This window comes from Crocuta crocuta, unplaced genomic scaffold (genome assembly GCF_008692635.1).
Source record: "Crocuta crocuta isolate KB4526 unplaced genomic scaffold, BGI_CrCroc_1.0 scaffold619, whole genome shotgun sequence".
Classification (NCBI taxonomy): domain Eukaryota; kingdom Metazoa; phylum Chordata; class Mammalia; order Carnivora; family Hyaenidae; genus Crocuta; species Crocuta crocuta.
In genome coordinates, this window is record NW_027533395.1 from 2,186,509 (window position 1) to 2,207,358 (window position 20,850).

Genomic DNA, 20,850 nt, shown 5'->3' on the forward strand with positions numbered 1-20,850 from the left:
CATACGGGTGTTCATTTAAGTCCGCATAGGAGGTTTATAAAACGAAAATCCCAGCAGAGCAATAAAGGAAGATACTAATTAATAGTAGCTTCTCTTTCCGGTTGGAAAGTCTAAAGGCAGACGAGAGGACACTGGGCCCAGAAGGGCCGGAACTAGAGGTGAGGTCGATGGTTAAGACCGTGCTGGAAGCAGCTGGAAGCGGCGGCGGGTTCCTGCCTCTGGGGGCAGGTGGGCTGGGAGCACCTGGCGCAGGCTCCGGCAGCCCGCCCCGCAGGGCAGGCCTGCCTGCCCCGGGGCGGGGCCTNGCAAGAAGGACCCGTAATGGCCAAGAAGGAGCCTCGGCTGAGTGGGAGCACCAGGCCTTCGGAAGCCCGGCCCCGTGGCCCCCAGGGTCAAGGAGGGGGTGGGGGTGGGGTGTTGCAGGGCAGAGTCTGGGCTTAGAGCTTTGCAGGGAGAAAGCCTGGCCAGGCCTGGATGTGTGGAGATGGGGGTGGTGGTGGGCACGGGATCTGTCGCCGCACGGACACCAGCTACCTCGTTTCTCTCTCCCCACCCCCACCCGCCCTTGGCCCTTGGTCAGACCTACTACGGGCAGGTGCTGAGGAAATCAGCGGACCTCCAGACCAATGCCTGTGTCACCTCAGCCAGGCTGGTCCCCAAGCACATCCGGGAAGCCTTGAAGAATGTACATGAAGAAGTAGCCCTGAGGTAGAGTGCCTCCAGCCCCCCATAAAGACTTAGCAGCTTTTTCAAGAGATAGTTGATGCGGTCCCTAGGGACTTTATCCATTTCCTCCAGTCCATCCAGTTTGCCTTGTCTGTCATAAAACTGGTAAAGTACAGCCCTGATCATCTTACTGCTCTGTTTAAGAAATTCCAATGACCGCACGCTTCACCCCCACCCACCTTTACTCAGGATACATTTATATACCTTGGACCTGACACTCAAGGCTGTCTGTGAGGTTTGGCCCTCCCTTCCTAACCAATCCCAGCTTCCTCTGATGCACAGAGTATGCCCTGCACTACTCTAGTCAGACCTTTCCCTCCGTCCTGCCCCTCATGCCATTGTTGATCTGGAATGCCTTCCTTCTCCTTTCCAAATCCTGCGCTTCTAACACTTCCCTGTGTCCTTCCTGCTTTGTGAAGCCTTCTCCAGTCCGTGAGCACCCTCTTCCCTAAACCACTAGAGCACTTACTGCCAGTGCATTACTCCGTTTGTCAATAAATCATGGGAAATGTTTTCTGTGCTCATGTTTTACCTCCCCAGTCAAATACCCCTAGGGGACAGAAATCTTGTGTTCCATTTCTTCTCTGTAACTAGCCCAGTTCTGGACCTGTAGTAGATGTTCAGCTAATGCCTAACTAAATGTTTTTAGTCAGCAAATATTGTAAATGGTTTATTTGTCTTAGTACCTGGTACAGTGCCCAACAATACAATGGTAAATAAAGCAGATCGAGTCCCAGTTTTCACAGAGCTTCTAGTTTAATGGGGGAAACGAATCACTTAAATAGAAATCCGGTGAATGATGGAAGGAAGGAGGGACAGAAAGGAAGGACGGAGGTAGGAAAGAAGGGTCTGTAAGATATAGTGGTTCCACATATTCTAGTCTTTAGGAGGGGGGAAATATGTATACATTTTCTATTTCCCAGGTATTATGGCTGTGGTCTGGTCATCCCTGAGCGTCTGGAAAACTGCTGGATTTTGGACCTGGGCAGTGGAAGTGGCCGAGATTGCTATGCACTTAGTCAGCTGGTTGGTGAGATGGGACATGTCACTGGAATAGACATGACAGAAAGTCAGGTGAGGCAGGGATTTGGAAGACAAGGAGAAAAAACTTCTCAAAGGCATTCTTTTAGAGATAAAGTTGTTTCCTTTGTGGCTCTTCAAGGATAATCTAAGAAGGCTACTAAATGCGACACTCATTTGTGCCGCTAGTGCCTCCTGCTCTGAAAGCTGAGAACTTTGACAATTAGGGGCTCTTCCAGGGGAACAGAGTCAGGGGTTTGACCTGATATATGAATTTCATGATGACGCAATGGAGTCTGATTTTTCCCTTCCTTGTACCATCTATCTTGAAAGATTTTGTTATTGAGTGAAGAGTTTATTCAGTGCCTGGCTGGCTCAGTTGGTGGGGCATGTGACTCTTGATCTCAGGGTCATGAGTTCAAGCCCCACGTTGGGTGTGGAGTCTAATGAATTAAAGAATTTGGGTAAGTATATTCCATTAGTAATAGGAAACTTATAGTAAAAAAGTAGTATATTTTAAAAAATGGTCATCAAATCCATATATACATTTTAGGGGGGGTTCTTTTTGTTTTTTTTTAGGTAGACGTGGCTAAAAAGTATATTGACTATCACATGGAAAAATATGGCTTCCAGACCCCTAATGTGACTTTTCATCATGGCTACATAGAGAAACTGGAGGAGACTGGAATCAAGAATGAGAGTTATGATATTGTTATGTGGGTCTATATCCTTACTTGTGCCCATTTCCTGTTGAACACAGATGTTACCACCCTTTGCTGAACTTCCCTCATTTAGGCTACACGTAGCCTTACTTCACAAAGGGAGGGAGCTGCTCTTGGGGGCCTGTAGTCCACTGGCCTCAGAACACACTAGCCCAGGAGAGAACTGATTTTGAACTTAACCATAAACAAATGAGCCCAAAAGACCAGCAGGACCACTGAGTCTGCTCATACAGTAATACACACTGACCTGTTGTCTTTAGTGTTATTGTCACACCAAAGTGTAGGAATCTATGTTTCCCCTTTTCCTTTGAGTTTTTGTCACATCATGTCCACCCGACAGGCTTAATAAAGCTGTCTTTGAGGAATTTAGCCTATTTCCATGTGGCATAAGGAACACATTGTGCAACAGGCATCTGGTCCCAGGTTTCATGCTGTTGCATGGTGACCATCAGGGCAGAAGCAAGTCAGCGTGCCGGGCTTTATTTCCTGCACGCTCAGATTTGCTAACAGTTTACTGCGATTTTAAACACTCCATCCATCTTTTTCTTGGGGATAAGTTGAGTGTGGGGAAGAGGGGAGGGAGGCAGGAAGAATGATGTTGCTTTGAGAAAACAATGGAAGACATCCTTAGGAACTAAAGGATTTGAAGAGCTCTGTGATGTGTGCGAATTTGCCTGATATTCCATCTGTTCTGTTTTAGATCAAATTGTGTCATTAACCTTGTGCCTGATAAGCAGCAAGTGCTGCAGGAGGTACACCGAGTGCTGAAGGTGAGGGAAGAGGGAGACAAGTGGTTTTTTTTTTAATGTATTTTTTTTTTAAATGTTTTATTTATTTCTAAGAGAGAGACAGCGTGAGCAGGGGAGGGTCAGAGAGAGAGGGAGTCACAGACTGAAACAGGCTCCAGGCTCTGAGCTGGCAGTCAGCACAGAGCCCGACGTGGGGCCGAACCCATGAACCGCGAGATCATGACCTAAGCGAAAGTCGAACGCTTAACCGACTAAGCCACCCAGGCGCCCCGAGACGAGTGGTTTTTATGTGTCAGTAAGAGCAATGGGATCTGTCCTATTCTTTTTTTTTTTTAATTTTTTTTAAATGTTTATTTCTGAGAGAGAGAGAGACAGCGTGAGCAGGGGAGGGGCAGAGACAGAGGGACACACAGAATCCGAAGCAGGCTCCAGGCTCTGAGCTAGCTGTCAGCACAGAGCCCGATGCGGGGCTCGAACCGACGAACCGTGAGATAATGACCTGAACTGAAATCGGATGCTTAACCGACTGAGCCACCCAGGCGCCCCGGGATCTGTCCTATTCTTGCCCCCTTGAGCTGAGAGCTCAAACTCTTGTAATTTATTCCCTAAATCAAAAATGGTGGGGGGCGCCTGGGTGGCTTAGTCGGTTAAACGTCCGACTTTCGCTTCGGTCTTGATCTCACGGTTCGTGGGTTCGAGCCCCACATCGGGCTCTGTGCTGACAGCTCAGAGCCTGGAGCCTGCTTCAGATTCCGTGTCTCCCTCTCTCTCTGCCCCTCCCCCGCTCACACTCTCTGTCTCTTTCTCTCTCTCTCAAAAATAAATAAAATATTTTTTTAAAAAGGGGGGGAGGGTGCCTGGGGTGGGTCCGTCGGTTAAGCGTCCCACTTCACCTCAGGTCATAATCTCACCATTTGTGAATTCAAGCCCCATGTCAGCTCTGTGCTTGACAGCTCAGAGCCTGGAGCCTGCTTCAGATTCCGTGTCTCCCTCTCTCTCTGCCCCTCCCCCGCTCACACTCTCTGTCTCTTTCTCTCTCTCTCAAAAATAAATATTAAAAAAAAATTTACAGAAAGGGATGGCCCAAGGGGCATGACAAGAATACCCTAGACGTGGATTCTTTTTCCTCTCACTTTGTAAAAGGTAATAAATCTGAGAGTCATGATTGTCATTGAACATGTTAAAATATTTGTCTTATTGCTTTCTCTCCTCCTGTTCTCTGCTGTACACGATTCTGGAATAGCATCTGTAGAAACTGCTGGAACTTTTGGACTGTCTACTGCAGGCTGCTAGGACTACATTCTTCTAGCTTGTATTGTGTTTCTGAGGGCTGCTCATTTGGTCTCTGTCAGGATTCTAGATCTTCAGGAAGTTAAGGTAGATGGAACTTTAAATTAACTACTTTCTAAAAGGAAAACTTTCAGGAGCTCCATACCGTCCATATAGATCATGAGATGTGTATCTTCGTGATAGAAGATACAAGATTCTGAGAATCGGGGGTTACAGGGCTCTCGGAGAGATCAAACAAGAATATCTGTGTAAAAATGATTTAATAATGTCTTAATTGATATACCATCTTATGGACCAGCTTACTATCTTCACCAAGGTGTACTTCTAAGAGGTAGAGACGTTACTGTACAATCTAGACTCTAAGCCCTTGAACTCAGCTAAATACAATTTTAAAATTCCTGATCACTCATATGTTAGAGATTTTAAGGACAATGTTTTAAAAATATAGCGTATTATTGGGGTGCCTGGGTGGCTCAGTCAGTTAAGCATCTGACTTCAGCTCAGGTCATGATCTCGTGGTTCATGAGTTCCAGCCCTACATCAGGCTCTGTGCTGACAGCTTGGAGCCTGGAGCCTGCTTCAGATTCTGTGTCTCCGTCTCTCTCTCTGTTCCTTCCCCACTCATGCTCTGTTTCTCTTTCTCTCTCAAACATAAACAAACATTTAAAAATTTTAAAAATTAACAAAAATATTTTTTAATATAGTGTATTATTACATCACAAAAGTTAATATAATTTTTAAGGGAGAAAAATTTAGGAATATCATTTCTTTCCATTAGTTATATACCTATCTGAGACTGCATTTGGTTCAGACTGGCAAAAATCTGAAGTAACCTGAGTATCTTTATTTCGGAGAGAAACACTCTTGAAAAGTCATTTTATTACCTGTTGAGTAGGGCCCTGGAAAAAAAATCGTGGCATGTGGTTACTGGTTGTAACTGGAAAGGCAGCTGTGATTTCTTAGTTCTGTTGGTTTTTAAAATTGATTTTATCTCCTCATTCCTTTCTTTGCTATCTGGGACCAATGTCATCTTTAACCTTGTTTGGATTAATACTGCTGTTTCAGCATGGAGGGGAGCTGTATTTCAGTGATGTCTATGCTAGCCTTGAACTGCCAGAGGAAATCAGGACACACAGAGTTTTATGGGGTAGGTGTTGCTTTGTTTTGTTTTACGGCAGATACTTGCTCAGGTACAGAGCTCTGGTCTGCTAATATGCTGGACGAGGCTTTGTGATATGGGAACACGTGGGATTAGGTGAGGAGGCTTCTGTTCCCTTCTGCCTCTTCAAGAGTGGTATGACCTTGGACAACTTAATTAGTCTCTTGGAGTCATTGTTTTCCAAATTGTAAAATTTAGATAACAATATAATCTGCCTTATTGGGCTGTTATAAAGATTAAACGAGATAGTGAATATGAAAAATACTTTCAAAACTGTAGCATGGAAATGAGGGCAACCGTTCTGGAACTGAAGCCCCCTTCATCCCCTTCTGCCTGCACCATTTTTGTGTTAATTTCCTTACTGTGATTTTAACGAAGTCTCTGGAAGTTGTGATGAATGCATGCATGTGGTCAATCTGGCTATGAAATAAAACGTTCTTCATTTTAGGGGGACCTGGCCGGCTCAGTGGGTAGAGCCTGTGAGTCTTCATCTCGGGGGTTGTGAGTTCAAGCCTCACATCGGGCTCTCTGCTGTCAGCACAGAGCCAACTTTGGATCCTCTACCCACTTCTTTCTCTCTGCCCCTCCCCTACTCTCTTTCAAAATAAATAAACTTAAAAAAATAAATTATGTTAACTTTTTTCTTGTCATACAATAATAGATGAATATTGTTAAAGCATTGGAAAACACAAAAAGAAAAAGGAAAGAAATTACAACTTATCATATAACTTAGTAATGACATCTTCAACATTTTAGTATACATCCTTTTAGGGAGTGTGGGTGTGTGTGTGTGTGTCTGTAATAAAATAAAACTGGGAACATGCTGTATATAGAATTTAGCATTCTAATTTTATTTAGCATGTTTCCTAAGCCTAAGATTCTAAAAAATGTATTTTAAATACTTGTATTATATAACTATAGCATACAGCTGTACTGTACTTTATTTGACCATCTCTCTGTGGATAATCACTTGGATTGTTTCTAATTTGTTGAAGCAATAAATTAAAAAATAAGTATGAATATTAGTAGTAGTTACTGTTCTAGTAGCAGATCTTTATGATAATCTGGAGCTGAAAGGCAATTTTGTAAATATCCTTTATATTTCTTTTACTCACAGAGATAGTGCTTTTCAGATTGTGACCTACTCAATTCCAAAATATGATTGCAGCTGGGTGGAACTAGTACGTTCGTGACTGTCTTGAAGAATGGTTCCCAGAGGCCATTAGCTAGTATATTCCATTTTAACTGTGACTTTCTAGATCTTGGGGGGATACTCAAGACCTTCTTCTATTTCTAGGCCCTATGTTTTAAAGAACACCATATCCGGGGCGCCTGGGTGGCTTAGTTGGTTAAGCGTCCGACTTTCGCTTAGGTCATGATCTCGCGGTTCGTGGGTTCGAGCCCTGCGTCGGGCTCTGTGCTGACTGCCAGCTCAGAGCCTGGAGCCTGTTTCAGTCTGTGACTCCCTCTCTCTCTGACCCTCCCTTGCTCACGCTGTCTCTCTCTCTGTCTCCTAGAAATAATAAACATTAAAAAAAAAAAATAAAGAACACCATATCCTAATCGGTTTTATAGAAGAGTAATTTTCTGAACACCTAGTTGTTTTGGTTGGTCTGTGATTTTTCTTTTTTTTTTTTTTAGGTGAGTGCCTGGGTGGTGCTTTGTACTGGAAGGACCTTGCCACCCTCGCCCAAAAAATTGGTTTCTGCCGTCCACGTTTGGTCACTGCCAACCTCATTACAATTCAAAACAAGGAACTCGAAAGAGTGCTGGGTAAGAAAGAGCTGGGGGAGGGGCGTCTGGGTGGCTTAGTCGGTTAAGTGTCCGACTTTCGCTTAGGTCATGATCTCGCGGTTCGTGGGTTCGGTTCGTGGGTTCGAGCCCCGCGTCGGGCTCTGTGCTGACTGCCAGCTCAGAGCCTGGAGCCTGTTTCGGTCTGTGACTCCCTCTCTCTCTGACTCTCCCCTGCTCACGCTGTCTCTCTCTCTCTCTCCTAGTAATAAATAAAACATTAAAAAAAATTTAAAAAAAAAAAAGAGCGAGCGAGCAGGGGGAACGTTAAAGCTGTTCCCCGAATGGTTCAAATGTGGTGATTAGGAAGTGTGTACTGAGCGAGCCTCACTGAGACAGACTTTGGGTCATCGGGAAGCCTCCAAAGTTTGGTATAAAGCACTTCGAGGTTGTTCAGTAAATAAAGTGAACTGGACAGAAAGAGAACTCATGGCATGCAAAGAAGAAAATCACCTTTATAATATACATGCTCTTCATCTGCTAAGTAAACCAATGGCCATTTGGGTGCTGGAGCTGAATCATGGGTAAATTCTGTTTCAGGTGACTGTCGTTTTGTTTCTGCAACATTTCGCCTCTTCAAACTCCCTAAGACAGGATCAGCCAAAAGATGCCAAGTTATGTACAATGGAGGAATCACAGGACACGAAAAAGAACTAATATTTGATGCAAATTTCACATTTAAGGTAAATAAAAATTTCCACGACTTTGGGTATTCTTTCTACTCTTACCCTTGCTCCAAGTACTTTTTCTTAACATTTCATTGCATCTCAAAAAGTAAGTTGCGGAGGCATCTGGGTGGCTTCATCAGTTAAGCATCTGACTCATGATTACAGCTTGGGTCATGGTGTCACTGTCGTGGAATCAAGCTCCTGACAGCCAAAGCCTGCTTGGGATTCTCCCTCTCTTCCCCTCTCTCAAAATAAATAAATAAACATTAAAAAAAAAATAAGTTGCAGACATCATGACATTTTACCCTTAAATATTTCAGCCTTCATCTCCTAAGAATAAAATATTCTCCTATATAACCACAGTATCACTATCACACCTAAGAAAAGTTTTTTCAAAAACATTTAAAAAGGCGGGGGGGGGGGGCGCTTGGGTGGCTCAGTCGGTTAAGCGTCCGACTTTGGCTCAGGTCATGATCTCACAGTTCGTGGGTTCGAGCCCCGCATTGGGCTCTGTGCTACAGCTAGCTCAGAGCCTGGAGCCTGTTTCAGATTCTGTTTCTCCCTCTCTCTCTGACCCTCCCCTGCTCACGCTGTCTCTCTCTCTCCCTCAGAAATAAATAAAACATTAAAAAATTAAAAAAAAAGGGAAGGTCCTTTGAACTCATCATTCTGATACAGTGCCTCTCAAAAAAAAACAAAAACAAGTTTTAATAGCAGAATTATTTTTTAAAGCTAAATCTTATTTTATTTTAAAAATCAACACTTAACCACTTGTCACACATTGCTTTACATCACTCCAGTACATGAAGGGATAAAAGCAGAGTTTATCTGAAGGGAAGGGTTAGATAGCCTAGAATCTTCCTAAGGCATGAACCCTTTATACACCTCCCAGGCACCCCAGGACTCACAGAAATACACATTATAAGCTATTATTTTAATTTAAGACTTTGTTTTAATGATGAATAAGGTGAAGCTCAGATAACCGTAGTTTTTTACATCTGTCTCTGAGGAGAGACTGGCTACTGGAGCAATGAGAGTCTTTTTTTTTTTTTTTTTTGCTTTGCCACCAAAGAAAAACTGATTATGACACTGGTCAATTCCATTTTGAAATAAGCATGAAACTAGCAGCAGGGTCTGAACACAAGAGAAAATCATATTAAAAGGTATTTATTTCATCTTGAAATGCCACTCCTTAGTAAAACCTTTGCATGTTTTTCTTTTATTGAGTTTATTTTTTTTAATGTTTTATTTATTTTTGAGACAAAGAATGAGAGAGAGAGAGAGACAGCGTGAGCAGGGGAGGGTCAGAGAGAGAGAGACACACACACACACACACAGATTCCAAAGCAGGCTCCAGGCTCTGAGCTGTCAGCACAGAGCCCGATGCGGAGCTCGAACCCACGAATTATGAGATCATGACCTGAGCCGAAGTCGGATGCTTAACTAACTGAGCCACCCAGGTGCCCCTCTTTTATTGAGTTAAAAGTCGCATTTCTTAATTTGTGTTTTCTTCCTGGTATCCTTCAGGAGGGTGAAATTGTCGAAGTGGATGAAGAAACAGCAGCTATCCTGAAGAATTCACGATTTGCCCAAGACTTTCTGATCAGACCAATTGGAGAGAAGTTGCCAACATGTAGCAGGTGTTCTGCATTAGAATCAAAGGTTTGTTTGGCTTTCAATCCTTACCTTCAAGCAGAACGATTTAGAAAAGGATTACACTTGTCACAGGCTTGTAAAACAAGAAACAAATCATTATTCTTCTAGTTGGCCACTGTAAATAATTTCTAGCATATTTGTATCTCCAAAATGATTTGAATTAATTTCATAACTATTTTTTCAATCCAGGCTAAGTCAGAGACTCTTAACTTGGTGCACCCACAAATGGACTTAAGGGCATCCATGAACCCCTTAAAATTATATGCATGGATGTGTGTTTTCTCAAGAAACAGTCTATTACTTTCATCAGATTCTTAAAGGAGTCCAGATACAAAAAAAAGGTTAAGAGCTACCTTAGAAAAATATTATTCAAATATTTAAGTATTTGTAAGTCTTAACTGACGTAGTCAAAATGCCCTACAGAAAGCCTGTACCAGTCTACATGCCTACCTCCAATGTATGAGAATACCTTTTCCCTGCCCTCTTTACAACCCCAAGATCAAGAGTCTCATGCTCTATGGGGCGCCTGGGTGGCTTAGTCGGTTAAGCGTCCGACTTTCGCTTAGGTCATGATCTCGCGGTTTGTGGGTTCGAGCCCCGCGTCGGGCTCTGTGCTGACTGCCAGCTCAGANATGCTCTATCAACTAAGACAGCCGGGAACCCCATCTATATTTTCTTTTAACACTTTAGAAATTTTGAGGTAAAGTTCATATAACATAAAATTTACTATTTTAACATTCTAACAAGTATGCTTACGAGGTTGTGCAACCATCACTACTATCTAGTTCTGGAAAACTTTCATTACCCCAAAAAGAAATCTTATACCCATTAAGCAGTTATTCTACAGTCTCCCCTCTTCCCATCCTTCTGCAATAGCTGGTCTTCTCTCTCTCTCTGGATTTGCCTATTGTGGGCATCTTATATTTGTGGGATCATATTCTGTGTGGCCGTTTGTGTCTGGATTCTTTTTTATAACATAATTTCAAGGTTTCATACTTCCAAGGTTTGTCCGTGTTTCAGTACTTCATTCCTTTTTATGTCTGAATAGTGTTTCATTGCATGGATATGAAATATTTTATTCATCTATTCATCAGTTGATAGATGAGGTTGTTTCTACTCTTGGCTGTTGTGAGTAGTGTTGCTGTGAACATGCATAGACATGTACTTTGTGTGTACTTATTTAAGTACTTGCTTTTAATTCTTTTGGGTCTATACCTAGTAGTGGGATTGTTGGGTTATATGGTAGTTCTGCATTTAACCTTTTCAAGACCCATCCATCTGTTTTCCACAGTGGCTGCACTATTTTAAATTCCCACCAGCAATGTTACAGGGTTCCAATTTCTCTACATCTTTGCCAACACTTTATTATTTTCTGTTTAGTTTTTTTTTTTTTTTAAGTAGGCTGCACACCCAGTATGGAGCCCAGAGTGGGGCTTGAACTCTACAACCTTAAGATCAAGACCCGAGCTGAGATCAAGAGTCAGACACCTAACTGGCTGAGCCATCCAGGTGCCCTTGTTTAGTTTTGACGGTAGTCGTCCTAGTCAATGTGAAGTGGTACTTCATTGTGGTTTGGATGTTCATCTCCCTAGTGACTAGTGAGGTTAAGCATCTTCTCATGTGTTTGTTGACTATTTGTATATTTTCTTTGGGGACATGTCTATTCAAATGTCAAATTATTTTATTATTAAAAAAAGTTTTTTAAATTTAACTCCAAGTTAGTTAAAATATAGTGTAATAATGATTTCAGGAGTAGAATTTAGTGACTTATCACTTACATATAACACCCAGTGCTCATCCCAACCAATACCTTCTGTAATGCCTATCACCCATTTAGCCCATGCCCTGCCACCCAACACCCCACCAGCAACTCTTATTTTGTTCTCTGTATTTAAGAATCTCTTATGGTTTGCCTCCCTCTCAGTTTTTACTTACTTTTGCTTCCCTTCCCCTATGTTCATCTGTTTTGTTTCTTGAATTCCACATATGAGTGAAATCATATATTTGTCCTTCTCTGAGTGACTTATTTCGCTCAATGTAATACACTCTAGTTGCATCCGCATTGTTGCAAACCCTTTGCCCATTTTTAAATTGGGTCGTCTTTTTATTGTAGAGTTGTAGGAGTTCATTATTCTGGATACTAGACTCATCAGATATATGTTTGCAAAACTTTCTCACATTCTGTGTGTATCTTTTCACTCTCTTGGTAGTGCCCTTTGATGCACACATTTTTTAATTTTGGTCAAGTCCAATGTTTCTTTTTCCTTTTCTTTTTTTCTTTCTTGATTGCTTGTGCTTTGAGTGTCAGCCCCAAGAGGATTCCATTGCTTAATCCAAGGTCATAAAGAGTCTTCTAGTACTTCCGTGGCTTTGCTTTTCACATTAAAAATTTTAAACCATTGGGAAAGTATTTCAGCCTAAATGTTGAGGAACAGGGTGACTGTTTTCCCAAATATTAACTAGTTAAAAATTTCCAATCTCTATTTATTAAATCAATTCTCCACTGTTTTGAAAAGCTAATTTTTATCATCTCTTAATTTCTTGAATGTATATTTGAGCCAATATACCACTGTTTTCTAAAATACTTTAAATTTATTTTTGGAATTATTCTAGTAGATAAAATACTGGTATAGCATTTTGTTTTGTTTTAATGTTTTTATTTATTATGAGAGAGAGAGACAGTGAGTAGGAGTGGGACAGAGAGAGGGAGGGACAGAGGATCTGAAGCAGGCTCTGCACTGATAGCAGTGAGCCTCATGCCAGGCTCAAACTCAAGAATGGTGAGATCATGACCTGAGCCGAAGTCGGACCCTCAACTGACTAAGCCACCCAGGTGCCCCTGGTACAGCATTTTCTAAAGCATTTTATCACAATTTATCTCATGTCATCTCCACAACTACTCTATGAAGAAGGCAGAGGTATTATGATGGATTATAGCATCCCTCTTTGTCTTTCTCTTTTATATATTTAATCCTTTCCCCCTATTCATGCTATCACAATTATTATTGTTTAGAACAGTCTTTGTGATGGGCGATCTTTAAGAGCAAACCTTGTTTAGAGATCACTCTCCCAAATGGTAAATTTGTAGTTGGGAAAGTTTAACTGACCACAAGAGGCCAGATTCCTGGAGCCAAAAACCCTCATACGTTCTTATTTGGCCACTATTAGCAGCATGAATCAAGCCCCGGCTAAGTAGAGAAGCCACCTCTAGGGCTGAAGAGTGATTCAGAGCATTTGCTTTATTAAATCCTTGAGCACTCTGTTATTGTTACCCTTCTGTTTTTCTAAGAAGATGCCTTTTTGGAAAGCAGAGAAATTTGACTTTGGACTTTTCAGTCCACGAAACCTTTCACAAATGTGGTATTTTGAAACGCTTGGGAGTTCACCAATAACAAAACCTGGCTGGTGAGAATCAATGTGTATTTTGAAATGTTTTCATCATTCTAATTCTCCTGGACCTCGGTTTCCTGAGTCCTAGCTACAAAAGCTGTTAGAAGATTACAGTTACAAGTAAAGGGAGCGTTTCTTGCAACCACAACATTTCCAGTGTACTCTGGCTGTAAAACAGCAACAACCACCACAAAACCCACAAAAAAACCACCACGTAGTTATGCAAGCTGGCTTCCGCAGACACCCCTTTCTTCCAACCCGGCCCTCCTTGACCTCCCTCTTCATGTGCACACTGGGCGTACCGGAGGCCTCCTGACCTCAGATACCAACCGTAACACGTCACGTACTCGAACTGGTTTATGCTCAGCTGCCTCCTCTCTCATCTGCCTTATTTCTCTCAGCCTGCTGATGTGCCAAAGTCTTTAGATCACTTCCAAGGTTTTGAAATGGCAATAACTGATAGTGAAGGAAGATTTAAAGAATGAAACAGCTGTGCGTCCTAGAAATATAACCTTGTGCGCTTGGAGGAGGACATTCATATCATTTTTATGGAAGACCTTTCTGATTAAACCTGGAGCACAGCACAGGCAGGCAGCGCGTGGGGGCTGCTGGTGCGCGCGTGCTCCCACCAGCTGCGTAGGGTGAGGAGAGGCGCGGCTCCCTGCCGAGGATTGACAGCGATGACTGTTTCTGAAAGCCCTTCTTCTTTTTCCTTTGGCCTCTTCCTCCTCTTCTCTTTCTTCCTGCCCTTCTTCCTCCCCCTCCTTCTCCTCCTCCTTCTCTTCCTTCTTTTTCAGTGCTGGCAAGGGAAGTGTGTTTTGCTATGAAAAGAATTACATTCAGCAAACACAGCAGCAACTGAAATGATGCACGGAGGATCTGTGCTCCGGACTATCTTACCGCGGTTTAATAGCAGTGGTGGTAACAGGGTGGCCAGTGTAGAAATAACACAGACGAGCTAGTCTCTGTTGAGCAGGTAGTGTGTTCAGGGCATCGCGTTGTGTTGTCCCGACAACAACTCTTGTCATCCTCATTTTACAGACGAAGAAACAGACTCAGAAAGGCTAATATACTAATCCAGGGTCTCACAGCTAGAAAGCGGTGAGGTTGAACCCACGTCTGATCCTAGAGCTGACATTCTTACCCAATATGCTGTACTCCCTCTCCCTATTTAGACTTTTCATAGAATCACAGGATGCTGGTGCTGGAAAGGACTGCTTATCAAGGTGTCTCACCTTTTATTTCCTTTAAGTCTTGAGATCTTTCAGGGCTAGGATCATGTAGTAGAAAGTGATACTAATATCACTATCTCCTATTAGTAGACAGGATATGGGGTGGGAAGAAGAAGAGTGGAAACTCATTTTCCTGGGTGAAAAGGAGGAGAGCTAACTCTTCTGACCAAGAATCCCAGTGCAGCAAGAGGAGGAAATACAGCGGACACGAGGGCCTGGCAGCAGCAGCAAACATAGTCTCTCTTCTTCCAGGCGTGGAGATCCCTTACTGGATGCTTGTTTGCCTGTTAGGGAGCCCAGATCCAGGCAGGCCTCTTCATTCTAGATAGGGGGAAACCGAGGGCCAGGGAAGCCGAGACCCCCAGCAAGTTACTACAGTAGAAGGGAGTGGCCCTTAAGTCTGTCCTTCATGGATGTAGGGTCTGTCCCTGTCTTGTCCAGTCTCCTATTCACAGCGACCACCGGTCAATGGTAAGAATGTACATTTACATTTAATGAATTCATTAAATGAGGTGAGGTGGCTTGTTCATGCTCTGGAATTCCTACATTTGTGCTGGTTTTTTTCTGGCCGCACTGGTGCTGCTGTTGGAGGGATCTCATTTGGAGTAAACAGGAAAAATAAAGACTTCCATCTTGTCTTCTGATCATTCCACTCGCTCGGCCCTGAGATCTTGCTGGCCGTTGCTGGGCAACCTCAACATCTGAGCATCTGCACTTGCTAACGATGGCCCTGGTGCCCAGGACTTGCCTTCTTGTCTTGTACACATGTTTCTGGAAATTACAGGAAGGGAAGGGAAGACGTTTCAGGATTTAGTCCCAGAAGGGTGAAAGGCACATTCAAATGGGACTCCCATAAAACAAAATTAAGCAAAATCGACTGTCCTGGTCCCATAAGGACCACCTTTAAGAAGCTTTAAATGAAGCTTACCTTGAAAGGACTAATAACGTGATTAGAAACTTCAGGACAAGACAGGCACCTTTATAGCTGGATAACTGAAGCTACTCCAAGGATCCTATAGAAGTATAAAATTTCATCTATCTTCTAGCTAAATCAGCATAAGTCAAACTGAAATATTAGTGTTTGGGTACATCAAAACACCTTTAACTTGTCCTTTCATTTTGGTTTGCCTTTTGACAGGATATAATCACAGATCCATTCAAGCTTGCAGAGTCTGGCCGTCCGAAGTCCAGATGTCCCCCTGATGTTGCTGGTGGCTGCTGTGACACGATTTATAGCTGACCAGAAGACAGGGGCAGGAGGCTAAGGAATGAGTTACATATGTCTTTTAATCTACTCTTTCCCAAAGCACAGACCACAGAAAAAATACATTGCAAAAAGCCACTATATTCTAGATTGTTGATAAAAAATGGATTATTTTTAGAAGGTGTTGAGAGTTGGTAGCAAATGGCCTACAGGCTTGGTTAAGGAGTTTTTCTGTCTTAGCTAATTCGAAGTTCTGGCGCCACTTAGTGGTCAGATGTGGAACTGAGGGGCAGTCTGCAAGCGGGGCCCGGGAGTGAGAAAGGCTTCAGAAATAACAGTTGGTAGAGAGTTTCAGGAAAAACATCTTCCTTCTGACCTGCATAGCACCTTTTGGACTTTTACCATGTTTGCTTATAAAACAAAGCTCCTACTGATATCATGCTAATCACACCAAAAAATTGCCAATTCAAATTTGGTAGGAGTGCTCTTGAGATAACTGGTCTTTTAAATCAAACACTTTTTTTTTGGTAATGGAATGAAGAAAATAAATGAATAATAAGTCTCTTTGACTTCAGTGCATCCTAAAGAATACAAGATAGTGGTGACTATAGTAAATCCTAACCGGAACAGGGAGTGATAATTTTTTAAAAAATGTTTATTTTATTGAATTTTGAGAGAGAGGGAGAGAGCACAAGCAGGGGAGGGGCAAAGAGAGAAGAGGGAGATACAGAATCTGAAGCAGGTTCCAGGCTCTGAGCTGTCAGCACAGAGCCCGACTCGGGGCTTGAACCCACGAACCATGAGATCATGAGCTGAGCTGAAATCAGACAGACGCTCAACTGACTCGACTGAGCCACCCCAAGAGTGAGAATTTTTATTTTTTTATTTTTTATTTTTTTTTATTTAAAAAAAAATTTTTTTTTTAAATGTTTTATTTATTTCTAGGAGAGAGACAGCATGAGTAGGGGAGGGTCAGAGAGAGAGGGAGCCACAGACTCCGAAACAGGCTCCAGGCTCTGAGCTGGCAGCCAGCACAGAGCCCGACGCAGGGCTCGAACCCACGAACCGTGAGATCATGACCTAAGCGAAAGTCGGATGCTTAACCAACTAAGCCACCCAGGTGCCCCAAGAGTGAGAATTTTTAAAAAGAGAGGTAGGAGATGTAAAAATGGTGGCTTTTCTTTTCCTTTATAATGCGCCCTGGTTAAATTTTTAGGAAAGTATCAGAATTAGGTGTAGTTTCCATAGTTAAAGAATGAGATTGAGGAGTATTTCAGGATGATTTTATCATTAGAACTGAAGAACATTATTTAATTGAAGTTGAGTTGCACTTGAAGACTTTGTCAAGGGACACAAAGATGTAAGTCATATATAAGCCATGGTCCTTGTCATCAGGAGCCGATCAGTTTTTTAATACCAGCCTTCAGGGGCGCCTGGGTGGCTTAGTCGGTTAAGCGTCCGACTTTCGCTTAGGTCATGATCTTGCGGTTCGTGGGTTCGAGCCCTGCGTCGGGCTCTGTGCTGACTGCCAGCTCAGAGCCTGGAGCCTGTTTCAGTCTGTGACTCCCTCTCTCTCTGACCCTCCCCTGCTCACGCTGTCTCTCTCTCTCTCCTAGAAATAAATAAAACATTAAAAAAAAAATACCAGCCTTCAAGCAATGAAGACTTTTAATGAGAAAATCTCAACTAGTTGCTCTGAACTCAGTGCAAACAAACAAACAAACAACAACAACAAAACCCCCAAGGTGTGGAGGGGAGTTGGCATGACCCAAGAGGTTTTTTTTTATTAAGGGTATGAGAATATTTAGGCCTTGTAAAACACTGGAATGGATTCTTTAGTCCAGAGCTCTATTTTAATAAAGCTATTAAAAATGGAGAAATTCTCAGATTTCTGAATGGGTTCATACTACTCCAGACTAAGGAGAGGGCTGGATGGTATCTTTTAAGCTATTCATCTCTGTGACTTTGATTCTAAACAGTGCTTTCATGGTTTTAGAGTTCAATACCTACCCAGTCATCATCCCACCTACTCTAGTGACCACCTGAGTTAGAATGGCACAGCTGGGATTAAGCATACTTCACCATCTGTGAGCACGAGATGGTCCTACTAGAGGGGAAAAGGATGAAAAGAAAGGGTGTTCTGGTTATTTGGTTTATTAGGCTTTTCCAAATTTAGAGGGAGGAGGTTTTAGTCTATCATTGGTCATTCTGAATTCTCAGTTCCCCCGAAAGATGTTGAGGGATGAGTTTGAACTGGAATGTGGAAATTCGAGTTGTGCTTTTCCTAAGAGTAACATATTTCATATATTACTTTCTAACAAAAATATACATTGTAAGACTTGTACTTGACCTAGAATCTAGAAAAAAATTTCTTACTTAATATCAAATTAAACATGTTTTGTTCAGAAAAACGCCAGACACAGTTGTTTAAATATTCCAGATAGGTGAAATAGACAACTAGGAATGTACAGCCCTCATCATAGAGGATACTTCTCATTTAGGAGTGAGAGGCAGTGTGGAATGATGATTAGGAACAAAAGCCTGATGCCAGGGCGCCTGGGTGGCTCAGTTGGTTGGGCATCTGACTCTTGATCTCGACTCAGGTCATGTTCCCAGGGTTGTGGGATTGAGCCCTGTGTCAGGCTCCATGTCATTATGGAGCCTGCTTAAGATTCTCTCTCTCTTTCTCCCTCTAACCCCCTTCCCCGCGCGTATATACTCTCTCTCCCTCTCTAAAAAATAAAAAAAATAAAGAATCCCTCAATTAAAAAAAAAAGCCTGATGCCAAAATTGATAGTTTTTTTCCCCCTCAACTCTGCCACTTGGCATTTTGGCCTTGGGAAAGTTATTTAACGTCTCTGTGCCTTTGTTTCCTCATCTGCATGAAGTTCTTTGGAAGATTGGGTGGCACATAGTTTAGATTATTATAGTTGATTTGTTTATTTTATTTATTTATTTTAAGTAGGCTCCATGCCCACTGTGGGGCTTGAACTCATGACCCTGAGATCAAGAGTCACATGCTCTGGGACACCTGGCTGGCTTTGTCAGAGGAATGTGTGACTCTTGATCTCTGGATAGTGAGTTCGAGCCCCACGTTGGGTGCAGACATTACTTAAAAAAAAAAAAGTCACATGCTCTGCTGACTGGGCAGCCAGGTACCCCGAAATTATTATTGGTTTAGAGCTATACGGTTGCTAGTAACATGTGATGTCAGGACCAGCAGAAGACTAGCCCTTCTTTTACTGTCAGAGAATGGTTTAGGAAGCTGCCTGTAGCTCTTTTGACAGCAGGCAACTTTCCCCCCAACACTGTATTATGACTGTTTTCAAATATAACAAAATATTTAAATAATTGTAGTGACTACCTACCACCTAGGTGGTAATCACCCAGGTTACTTGTTAACCTTTGTCAATCATTTCATACATTTTAACATTATACTTGCTAACAGCAGAGCCATAGAAACAGGTGTCTAATTATTCTGTAGTTATAAATGCTTGTCAAAAAATATTGGACTGAAGCACCTGGATGGATCAGTCACTGAAGCATCCAACTCTTCATTTTGGCTTAGGTCAGGATCTCCTAGTTCGTGAGTTTAAGCCCTACATTGGGATCTGCACTGACAGTGCAGAGCCTGCTTGGGATTTTCTCTCCCTGCTGTGTGTGTGCTTTCTCTCTTTCTCTCTCTCTCTCTCAATATAAATAAATAAAAACTTAAAATAAAAAGATATGGGACTAATGGGGCACCTGGCTGGCTCAATTGGTAGAGCATGCAACTCTTGATCTTGGGGTTGTGAGTTCAAGCCTCACATTGCGTATAGAGCTTAGATTTAAAAAAAAAAAATAGTGGAATTAAAGGGTTTAAGGAGCAGATCTTCACTTAATTGATTATTGTATCAAATACAGTATTTTCAGTCCTTCATTATCACAGGGAGAGGATTCATATTTAAGCCTCCAGAGGCTTTTCAGCTTACCTATGGGAGAAATCCCAGCAGTAGTTGAAACAGGATCCCCACCCCCAGCCCCTGCCTGCAGCTATACATCGCTGAAAAGGGCATGGCTCTGTGCCAAGACAGCAAGCAGAACCTGCTGCTCTCATTGATTCTTGGCCTTTCCTTGGATGGCTCCTAGGAAGCAGCAAAGCAGTGACTAATTTTTCCTTACTAGATTGGGAGGTCTGCTAAATGAGTCTGGAAAGGAATGTGGACCTATCCATCCAGTCTTCCATTTACTCACTGTACTTAAGTACCTACTGTATACCAGGTACTGTCCTAGGCACAGATGGCTACCAATCAAATATGATGAACCCCATGGGCCAGCAGGACAAATCCAGCCAAGTATATTTTCTAAACTTTGCTAGCACCTGTCCTAACTTCTGTGATTTGCCACGTTTCTTCAACTGCACACATGGCACGGTTTGGGTCTAAACAAGGGTTCTTTTGAAGACCCTGCCCAAAGGGTCAAGAGAGGGAGATCTTACTAGATAATAAAAACGAGCTATTTTGCAAATATGGAACTAGAATTACACAACCTTAATCATAACCTATGACTTGAGCTTTACTGCCTCATTCCAGTCTCTCTTCAACTGCTGACCGTGTCATTCCTGCAAGCGCAGCTCCCACAGAGGTTAATGGGAGTGTTATGTGAATGTAAGTTCTGTACTTAATCTTCTCCTGCTGAGCGAGCCTTGCTTGTCTTGGACTGATGACTGCACCAGTCCCCTCCCCCAATGGGAACACGCTGGCCCCTCCTTTCATGGAGCAGAGCCATGTAGTGGTGGTATGCTCCAGGTGAGGGGAAAATCAATTTGGGACACAAATGTTCTGCCCTAATGCTACTCTATTAATGCTTCGTGTAATGGCACACTGCCTCACACACTCTGTCCAGAAGCCAGAGAGAGTAAAATAGTAGAATGGTAAATCGATTCTGTTCTGGGCACGCTGTAAGCCAGACTTGGGTCTACTAACTTTTACCCAGGCTTCGGCCATTAACTTTCTTCTCATTTGTGGAAGGAAAAGTGACACAGGGGGCAGGCAGCAGGCATTCTTTCTCGATCTGGCTCTGCACTTGCCTGTAGGAAAATCACATGTCCACTCTGGGGGTCACTTTCCCCATCTGTAAACCAAGGGTGTTGAACATGGTACACTCCACGTTCCCCTCACGCTTGGAGATGGATGCATGGACCTAGATTCCGGAGGGGTCACAGTGCTTTTAAAGTGTTTTGAATTAGTGGCGCTCACTAATGA

General features: G+C 42.7%; 1 protein-coding gene across 1 annotated transcript; it reads left to right on the plus strand.

Moving 5' to 3' along the window:
- Window positions 1–396: 396 nt before the first annotated feature.
- Window positions 397–16,485, plus strand: AS3MT (arsenite methyltransferase). The gene is made up of 9 exons (XM_077748383.1): window positions 397–708; window positions 1,650–1,800; window positions 2,326–2,462; window positions 3,169–3,238; window positions 5,573–5,654; window positions 7,308–7,439; window positions 7,998–8,140; window positions 9,653–9,787; window positions 15,542–16,485. The coding sequence occupies exons 1-9, from the start codon at window positions 485–487 to the stop codon at window positions 15,641–15,643; spliced, it is 1,176 nt and encodes a 391-aa protein (XP_077604509.1). The 5' UTR covers window positions 397–484; the 3' UTR covers window positions 15,644–16,485.
- Window positions 16,486–20,850: the final 4,365 nt, after the last annotated feature.

Bases quoted from the DNA above. Each gene is read 5' to 3' on its own strand.
- AS3MT (XM_077748383.1), top strand. From the start codon at position 485: ATGGGGGTGGTGGTGGGCACGGGATCTGTCGCCGCACGGACACCAGCT. The intron at 8,141-9,652 runs GTAAATAAAAAT...GGTATCCTTCAG, and splicing joins ATGCAAATTTCACATTTAAG to GAGGGTGAAATTGTCGAAGT. The intron at 9,788-15,541 runs GTTTGTTTGGCT...GCCTTTTGACAG, and splicing joins GTTCTGCATTAGAATCAAAG to GATATAATCACAGATCCATT.